Source organism: Bison bison, unplaced genomic scaffold (genome assembly GCF_000754665.1).
Source record: "Bison bison bison isolate TAMUID 2011002044 unplaced genomic scaffold, Bison_UMD1.0 scf7180017864472, whole genome shotgun sequence".
Taxonomy (NCBI): Eukaryota; Metazoa; Chordata; class Mammalia; order Artiodactyla; family Bovidae; genus Bison; species Bison bison.
The window spans coordinates 14,387,978-14,398,588 of record NW_011495033.1 but is presented as its reverse complement, the minus strand read 5'-3'; the positions used below and the strand labels follow the sequence as shown (position 1 = coordinate 14,398,588).

Here is a 10,611-nt window from a genome sequence, read left to right as displayed (position 1 = left end):
TTGCCATAAGGGTGGTGTCATCCTGCATATCTGAGGTTATTGATATTTCTCCCAGCAATCTTGATTCCAGCTTGTGCTTCTTCCAGCCCAGCATTTCTCATGATGTACTCTGCATATAAGTTAAATAAGCAGGGTGGCAATATGCAGCCTTGACGTACTCCTTTTCCTATTTGGAACCAGTCTGTTATTCCATGTCCAGTTCTAACTGTTGCTTCCTGACCTGCATATAGGTCTCAAGAGGCAGGTCAGGTGGTCTGGTATTCCCATCTCTTGAAGAATTTTCCACAGTTTATTGTGATCCATACAGTCAAAGGCTTTGGCATAGTCAATAAAGCAGAAATAGATGTTTTTCTGGGACTCTCTTGCTTTTTCCATGATCCAGCGGATGTTGGCAATTTGATCTCTGGTTCCTCTGCCTTTTCTAAAACCAGCTTGAACATCTGGAAGTTCACAGTTCACATATTGCTGAAGCCTGGCTTGGAGAATTTTGAGCATTACTTTACTAGCGTGTGAGATGAGTTCAATTGTGTGGTAGTTTGAGCATTCTTTGGCATTGCCTTTCTTTGGGATTGGAATGAAAACTGAACTTTTCCAGTCTTGTGGCCACTGCTGAGTTTTCCAAATTTTTACTCATGGTTTTATTAGGACACAGTGCTTCAAGATTTGTCTCTACTAAAATCTTTAAAAATATTCTGTCAGAGGTTTTGCTTTTCTACTGGTCAAAATATGTCAGTAAGCCTGTTGATAAGGAAGATTGACAAATGGATTGACTCAATAAAGTTTTCTGAAAGCAAGAAGAGGGTAGTGATAATGCTCTCCAGTATTTCCACAGATAGGTAAAAATCAATTAATTTCAGGATGTTAGCCAAAACCTGGTTTTTTGAAACCAGATATACTTTCATTATGTTAAATTGAGTAAAGAAAAATTGCTTTTGGTCAGAGGCGTTCTCAGAGACTTACACTCTAGTCAGTTATCCTGTTCTTTTTCCCTCAGGGGAAAGTTGGGGACATGCTGCTACAATACGGCTTATCTTTCACTGGGACCAAAAGCAAAGGTTAGTATAGAAACAGGTTAGTAATTCTAAATATTGGGTAAATTACACTGAACATTTATCAGTTCCTTAGAGCTAGATGAGCTCTACAGTGCCCCGTGAACTAAAGCTTCTGTTGCCTTCTCCCAAAGCAGGCATAAAAACATGTTGTTATACTGCACAGTTAGCTATATAGGAAGTTCTTTGGAATATTTAAACCATGGGGTGCACCTGAAATAAGTAGGTGGCCAAAGAATGCCACCTTCTAAAGCTCTTTGAAATCAAGTACCATTTATTAACCGTGCAGAGGGAGCTGAGTACTCTGTGTTCCTGGAACGGATTGAAAGAAGAGTAAAATCAGGACAAAAGGAAAACTTCTGAGGTTAGCTTTAGGACTTTAATTTATGTGGAAAATAGGATGGTTTTTCTTAGTTTCTTAATATATTTCTTGTATGAAAATGTGTCTATTTTTGTTTTCTTTTATATTTCCCTACCCTACTTTTGTTATACCTTTCACAAGTATTGTTCTTGAAAATAAAACTATGGCAGCATGAAACCTTTGTGTTTGTTTTTAAAGCTACTAAGCAAGTGAACAAACCACTTTTCATTTTCTTCAAAATAGGCAATTGAAAGCTATGGAGCCTAGAAATGTCAGATTTATGCTAGCCTTTGTGCTTTGAAATTAATTGGTATAACCAAGAAAACTTGGTTTGGGAATGCTCCAGTAAAATGGGGAAATTGAGACAGCATGTGGATAAAGAAAAGATTGCTTTAACACATACTGGGTTTGGTCAGATATACTATTTCTTTATCTGCATTTCTTCATTCTTGTACAAAGTGAAAAAAATCAAGCCTGACCAAGTTAGGTCTTACTGACCCTGAGCTCATAGCAGAACTGATTACATTTCTGTACATCTTTTGTAACTAGTTCATGCAGTTTGTGTTGCTTTTAAAGATGGCATTTCCCTGGAGAAGGAATTGGCAACCCGCTCCAGTAATCTTGCTTGGAAAACACCATGGACAGAGGAGCCTGGCAGGCTACAGTCCGTGGGATCACAAGAGTCAGACACGACTTAGTGACTAAACCATCCACCACTACAAAGTGAATATATGCCTAAAGATAATATGTGAAAAGGATATTTGCCATATACTAGCTAGTTTTTTGGTGGGAGGGTGGGAGTCAAGGAAACCTTGGGGTTATTTTTTCATGAACTTCCATTTTATACTTATTTATAATGGTCATTATTTTTACTAATACTGTAAAACTATGAAAATGAATAAAATACTAAAAGTTTCATATAGCCACGAATTTATAATATGACTTTATTTTATATGATAATATGAATTAAAACATGTATCTGCCACCAAAAAAAAACCGATGGCATTTCCAAAGACTTCAGGTAACTTTCCCCCCCCATAATGCATAGTGTTTTACCATTGACTCCCATCCCCCCAACTCTATAAATAAGTCATTGTATACTGGATTCACAAAAGCAGTTCTTTTCTCAGCGACAAACCCTATTGTAAAGATTTGGCAACAGTTCTCCAGATGAGAGTCTTTTGAACGTATTGTTTATATTTTTCCAGATTGAGGTTTTCTGTAAAGTACATCTCACTATTTAAATGTTTTTAGAAATTCCTCCTGAGCAAGTGTACTATAGTGGTCTTCTTCTACTATTCTAGTATTAAATACTCAATAACAGAATACATCTAAGAAGTGAGAAAAATAGGAGTAAAGAAAAATACTTCTTTCATCTTTTTCTTTGTTTCTTTCATCTGTTTATGCACTCATCAGAAGAAGTTTCCCTTTGTCAAATCGTAGAAGCATTGGTCGGAAAATCATGCTTACTTTCTTCAGAGTTAACCATTTTATGACTTCAGCCTCTTACTCATCCTTCCCAAGAAATTAGTGGTGTAGAACGCTGACATTGAATAGATAGATTTAGGGGAAATCTACTGCTCTATGAATGTTTTTCCTATGTCTTGTATTGTTTTAATGAGTGCTTGCTTGTGCTAGGTATTTAACTGTGCACCTTATATACAGCATTGCATATAATCCATTCAATATCTCTTTTTAACCAAATTTAACTATAGTTGATATACAATATTATATGTTACAGGTATACAATATAATGATTCAAAATTTTTAAAAGGTTATGCTCCATTTAAAGTTATTATAAAATATTGGCTATATTTGTTGTATTGTACAGGATATCTTTGTAGCTTATTTTATACATAATAGTTTGTACCTCTTAATCCCCTATTCCTATACTGCTGTTCTCCCCCTCCCCACTGGTAACCACTCATTTGTTCTCTATGTCTGTGAGTCCTTCAGTAACTCTTTGAAGGCTCTATACCTATTATCATTAACAGTGAGAAGATCAAGGCCCAGGAAGATTAAAACATAGTAAATAGCAGCTACCATTTTTTGAATATTAACTGTTCTTCATTGTGCTAAGTACTCTTTGTGTGTGTATACATAAAATTTCATTTTATTTCACAAATAACTATGACACAGATACAGTATCCACATTTTATAGATGGCTTTATAAGAGTCCATTCCTTTTCTCCTATAATTGCTGTTTCTTGAAAGTAATTATATTACTGCATTGATTGCTAGTGAATCTGAAGGTATATCTTATCCTCCTTTTTAGGTAAAAACCTTTTTTTCCAAACTGCTTTTTTCCCTAGGCTGTGGATATATGATAAGTAGTATGCATACTTTTTTATAATTAGTAGTTGACTTCATCTAATAAAATCAACATTGTTTTATTCTTCATTGTTTGAAATTAGATATCTTTAAGTTATTAAAGTTGCATGAAATTTTGTATGCTTTTTAAAATATAGTGTGTCTTGAAAGGATCGAAATAGAAATTTATGCTGGGGGAAAATAGTTTATAAAAATGAACACTTCTAGTCTGAGCAGAAAAATGAAAACCTTGACTAGCCAGATTTATACTGAGATTGAACTTCAGTGTCCCATCTCATGCCCCAGTCCCTGTTCTTCACCAGGATTTTTAGCCTTTGACTAGTAACAGAATAACATTTCAACAGTTATTAAAAGAAATACTTTTGTCTCTGTCCTGTATATTGTGTGGGTTTTCCTCCAATTTGCATATTCATGATAATATGAGGCCAAGATTGTTCAGAATTATACCGTGCTTTGCCAAGAAGATCTGGTGGTGGAGTGGAGTAATACATCAACACCCCCACACACTGTTTCATATGTGTCTCAGCTTTAGAGCACAAACTGTGCTTCTGTCTTGTTTCTTCCTGACCTAAACTATGCAGTTCAGCCATATGTTAAGCTTCATCTCAGCTGGGGCCACGAGCCAAGTGATTCTTCAGTTTAGTTTGTTGTTTAAAAAGATATCTTGAGATGCAGACATGAAATAAATTTTGTTTTTACCTAGAAATTCGAGGAAGATTTTTCCATCTGAATACGTAATGTCCCTTTGACTTTAGGATTCTTAATAAACTTGTAAATTCTTCTTAAAAGCTTATTTCCTTTTTAATAATTTTCTCAGGAAAATCGGATATACTGGGTACCTTTTTGGACATATGGTGATATGAGGTGATTTGGATACTCATTTTTCAGAAGATTAGCTAATTTTTGTTTTATTGGATCAAAATGTGTGATTTTTTTAATTTTAAGGAGGTGCCTCTATTTTTCCTGTTTCATTTTGCATTAAAGATAGACAGTCAACCCTAAAGCATCATAAAAGTTGATGATTTCACTCCCTAACACAACTAACAGAACATAACTCCTTAACATAACATTCTTTCAGGATGGGGAGCACGTGTATTCAGGATGGGGAGCACGTGTACACCCGTGGCGGATTCATGTTGATATATGGCAAAACCAATACAATATTGTAAATTAATTAACCTCCCATTAAAATAAATTAAAAAAACCCATAAATTCTTATGTTACATATTACTTTGCAGTTATTTTATTTATGCATACAGTTGCAATTACAAAGATGACATTTTGAATTCTTGTTTTCATCCTGAAAGAACAAACCTAAAAACTATTGAGTGGATGATGGTCTTTGATTGCTTCTTTTTTGAATTATGCCTGAGGAGCAGGGCAGTTTCAAAACAGAGAATAACAGATCATAAACAAAAATGGCCTTCATTAATTATCTTTGAAAACAAATTAACATTATATGTAAACAAATAATCTTTTAAGAGAGTCTGATTTTTCTCTTAACTTAGCATCTTCATTGTGTACAGTTACATCAGTTTTTAAAAATTGTGTTACAGTATTATAACATAAAATTTACCATTTTAACCCTATAAGTGTATAATTCAGTGGCATGAAGTACATTCATATTATTGTACAACTATCCCACCATCCATCTCCAGAACTTTTTCATCTTTCCATACTGAAACTCCATGCCTATTAAATAGTAACTACCTATTCTCCCCCCACACCAGCCTCTGGCAACCACCGTGCTACCTTCTGTCTCTGTGAATCTGACTAGTCTAGGCACTCATTAATATAAGCGGAAGCATACAATATTGTTCCTGTTGTGACTGGCTTTATTTGACTTGGTGTAATGTCTTCAAGGTTCATTGCAGCAAATGTTAGAATTTCTTTCCTTTTTAAGACTAATATTCCATGGTATGTATATACCACATTTTGTTTATCCAGTCATCTGTCAAACACTTGAGCTGTAGCTTCTACCTTTAGCTTTTGTGAATAAGTTATATCAGTTCTAAAGTAATTTTTAAAAGACACTTTAAAAGTTTTTTCTTGTAAAGTTGACCCATGAACAGGAATTTGAATTGCGTGGGTCCACTTATAGATGTATTTTTTTCAATAAATATAGTTTCTGTATTTTCATTTTGGTAGTGGTGGTTTAGTCACTAAGTTGTGTCTGACTCTTGTGACCCCATGGACTGTAGCCTGCCAGGCTCCTCGGTCCATGGGATTCTCCAGGCAGGAATACTGTAGTGGGTTGCCATGGATCTTCCTGACCTAGGATCGAACCTGGGTCTCCTGCTTGGCAGGCCAATTCTTTAGCAACTGAGCTATGAGGGAAGCCAGTGAGATCACAATATGTGGAATTAAAAGAACTGGAGTTGAGTCCTAAGTCTCTCTCACCTTCCTGTTCTTGGATAAATCAATCAATTCCTTTGTTTTTGAAGCAGAGTATTTGGATTTTGGGGGTTTCCCAGGTGGCACTAGTGGTAAAGAATCTGCCTGCCAAAGCAGGAAACATAAGAGACTCCGGTTTGATCCTTGGGTTGGGAAGATCCTCTAGAGGTGGGCATGGCAACCTACTCTAGTATTCTTCCCTGGAGAATCCCATGGACAGAGGAGCCTGGCAGGCTATGGTCCATAGGGTCGCAAAGAGTTGGACACCACTGAAGCAACTTAGCATGCGTGCACATTCAGGTTTTTGATTGCAGGATTGGTATGCCTAACCTTGCATTGTTCAAGGGTCAGCTATATTTGTTGCTATTATAGTATTTGAGTATAGGTAATAAGAATTTAGAATTTTGTTTCTCAACCACTTTGAGCTTTCAGTTTTAGAGTACACAATAAAATTGTACCTAATCAGACCTCGTCCTGTTATAACAATGATTTTTCTGAACATATTCATTTTGAAAGAATGTGTTTTCCTAGATTGATTGTATTAGTATAATGAGTATGTGTTAATGCTTCTCATACATAAAAAATACACAATTACTGTATAAAGTTTGAAAGATATAGATAATCAAACAAAAAAATAACCTTCACCTTGTAATAGCAACTGAACTTTGTGGTTGTAGTCTTCTAGTAATTTTTCTGTATAAAATATGTATGCAAGCTTACTCATAAATGTGGGATCATACAGTATAACTTATACTTTGTGTATTATTAATATTTTCCCATCTCATTAAATATTTTCTTCCACCTTATTTTATGTGTAAATAATATCTTGTCATTCATAAAATGATTTATTTTAATTAGTCATTGTCTTTTTAGGTTGTTTTAAAATTTCAGTTATGCAAACAATTCTATTGTTATTATATATAATAGTTATTATATATATTATATATATAGTTATTGTTTTAAGGAAGTATTTTTTATATTTCTTTGTGTGTTCTTAGACAACAAAATAATAGAATTATAATGAAAAACTATAAATTATGAACTCAGTCATCTGAACTAATTAAGACATGTGTGTGTGTATATTTATTTTTCTCTAAGCAGATTGGCGACACTGTACAAATCACCAAGCCAGAAGGAATCTACAGTACCATTTCAGATCACAGTCAGTATTACTTTATTAGAGTGGGATTTTGGTGTTAGTGGGCAGTAATTATTTGAAGAAAGCATTTACAAATTGCTTCTGTAGGCAGTGAACATATTTGAGGACAGATTTTGGTGTTTAGAACATTATCCCCCAAATAGTAGTATATATAAAGAATACTCTAGTCACAATTGAACTGAAATTTATTCTTAAGAACAGAGGAAATGCTTATTTGTAGGGTAGTGTGTTCCATGTCCTGGGTAATGTCAGGATATTAAAGATTTTTTTTCAGCCATGCCTTGTGGCATATGGGATACTTCCTTTCATTTCTTCCAGTAAAGCTACCATAAAGTTTGTTAGGATTGACCTTTAGAGATTATTTTTATAATGCACTATTATTTCTGCATATGTGTATGTATAAGTAAATACATAAGAGACTCTAGATAAAAATAGTATAGTCCTGGCTTGGACACCTGTCTTGGAGGTTTATCCTCTTCACTCACAGTGGTTGATAACTTCTATCCCAAGAATAAAGTAGCTCTCTTATTACTTTAAAGTATTTGGAAGACCAGTTGTTATTTTAGATGTTCTTAAAGCATACTTGTATACTTTTTCATCTTGCAGCCCCAGGGATTTAGAGATGCTATTGTTGCTACTGCATATTCATTGCAAACAGAAGGTTCATTGAATTCCCGGAAGCGATCACGGGACTCAGAGGAAGAACAGGAATCCAAAGACTAGTCTCAAAGTATACATGTGTATTGATGCTGTGAAAGATGCAATGTTTACAAGTAGTAGACTCTTACTTTAGAGTATAAACACACTATGGTGTGAGTGAATTAGGTCTATATATTAAGTGAATGGTGAATGAACAAATCAGGTCTATACTAAGTGAAACTACTTAACAAATATGATTCTCTAAAGGAGTTCTTCTAAATTAAGCATTGTTCTATAGTTATATGTGACCCTGTTTTCATTGTTAATAACATTGAGTAGAGATATTACAGGTACTGTGTTTTGCAAATGTGGAAAGCTGATCTCATGTGGCTAATCTGAATTTATTATTCAGACTGTTTTTTTCCCTCGTTTCTTTGCCAGTTGCCTAGACATTTCTAGGAAGAAAAGATTTTTTTCACACTACCATTGTGCTCTTCTCTTTAAATGTAGCTTTGATAACTCTTAAAAATGACCTATTTCTATAAAGAAAAGCCAGCACCATGAGTCAGCGTATTATTACATTCAGTTGATTGGTAGGATACAAATTTTAGATGACCACTCTGATTTTAGTGACCTCAATCCTAAAATTGAAGTCATTGGTTCATTTTTTAATGTTATTTTATAATGTTGAAAGACTTAGAAGTTGTTATCCCATCTAGAACATTGACTGGAACCTACATCTTCAGTATATTCAGGTTGATAAGCTCACAGTCATTTATTTCTGTATTTTTGAAACATGATGTGATCCAGTTCTAGGTGTATTGACATTTTCCTTTGAATAATCTTAACACTGCTTGAATAAATTAAAAATCTGAATTCTTGAGTGGTTTCAAAATCTAAAAATGTTTTGGTACCTGGTTTGTCTTAGTACTTTTTTTTTTTTTGTCTTAGTACTTCTTAATTCATTTACAAGATTTACTTTGACTCCTAGAGAAGAAAATTATTTAAGTGATTGAATATTATATAATGTGACAACCATATTTTCCAGATTTTAGTGACAGTTGGTATTTCCTGTCCCAGACTGAACACTAAATTCATAAAATTTTAAACATGTAATTATTCTGTAATTGATTATACACAATCTTAACTATAGTTTGCAAAGACTTTTTAAGAAGCAAAAGAAGGCTCTGCTAGCCATTATACCAGGACATAAATCAGGACTATCCCAGGAAAATCAGGTTTATGGGCATCCTAATTATCTAAGACTAATTTCAATTGATTACTTTAGGATAACCAAGTGTAGCTATCTTATTTTGGAGTACTTTAAGGCATATATTTTTATTATAATTAATGCAGTCATTGTAAAAATTTACTTGTCATTTTATATTCTGTCTATTCAAATCATAACATTAGGAGAGTAAGGGGGTTGTTAAGTGATAATTATCAGTGTTACCAGGCATCGGATACTGTAAGAACTCATTTTATAAAGCATTATGACACTGTACTTTAAAAGAACTGTAGGACTCTGAATATAGACAAAGCCAAGTGTATATCTTTTGTTTGCAACTTTTTAAATAAAATTTATATATCATAGCTTTTCAAAATTGTTGCTATTGCTGAAAAGATATTTATTTTTCTAGTTATAAACTCAGTCTGCCTGGGCTGTAATAACAAAATACCACTGAATTACACAACAGAATTTTCTCATGGTTTTTCACAGTGTCCTAGCATGGTCTGGTTCTGGTGAGGGCTGTCTCCCTTGCTTGCAGACAGCTCCTTCTTACAGTGTGCTCACAAAGATTTTCCTAGGTGGATGTGTGTGGAGAAAGATCATTCTCTCTTCCTTGTCTTATATGGCCACCATTCGTATGAAAAATCCACTCTAATAACCTCATTTAACATTAATTACCTCCTAAAAGTCCTGTCCCCAAATAGATTAGAGGTAGGGCTTCAGCATATGAATTTTGAGAGAACACAATCAGTCCATAGCATTCTGCCCCTGGTCCCCCCAAATTCATGTCTTTCTCACACAGAATATGTATAGTCATCCCAACAGCCCCAACTCATTCCAGCATCAACTGTAAAGTACATAGTCTCATTAAAATATCCTCTTGAGGCTTCCCTCGTGGTCCAGTGGTTAAGAACCTGCCTTCCAATGCAGTATATGTGGGTTCAGTCCCTGGTTGGGGAACTAAGATACCACACACCATGGGGCAAGTAAGCCCATGTGTCACAACTAAGACCCAACAGGGCTAAATAAATAAATATTTTAAAAGATATCATCTAAATTAGACACATGTGGGATTCCAAATACAATTTTAAAATTTTATTTATTTGGCCACATTGGGTCTTAGTTGTGGCACATGGGATCTTCACTGCAGTGCATGAACTCTCTAGTTGTGGCGTGCAGGCTCAGTAGCTCTGCAGCATGTAGGATCTTAGTTCCCTGACCAGGGGTCGACCCCTGTTTCCTGCACTGCAAGGCAGATTCTTAACCACTGGACCACCAGGGAAGTCCCCAGGTACAATTTGGCTGTGAACATGTGAAACCTGACACGTGTTTCCAAAATACAGTGACAGGACCAATGATAGAATAGACATTCTAAAGGGAGAAATCAGGAGGAAAAGCGGAGTGATGGGTCCCAAGAAGTCCAAAGCCTAGCAAGGTAAATTCCACT

General features: G+C 34.9%; 1 protein-coding gene across 1 annotated transcript in view; it reads left to right on the top strand.

The window, feature by feature from the left end:
- Positions 1-9,524, top strand: part of RAD51C (RAD51 paralog C) — a 31,741-nt gene extending 22,217 nt beyond the window's left edge. The window contains exons 7-9 of the mRNA XM_010861628.1: positions 995-1,055; positions 7,237-7,297; positions 7,901-9,524. Of these exons, the coding sequence (XP_010859930.1) occupies positions 995-1,055; positions 7,237-7,297; positions 7,901-8,017 (239 nt within the window). The 3' untranslated portion in view covers positions 8,018-9,524. The remainder of the gene's footprint in view (positions 1-994; positions 1,056-7,236; positions 7,298-7,900) is intronic.
- The last annotated feature ends 1,087 nt before the right edge of the window (positions 9,525-10,611 follow it).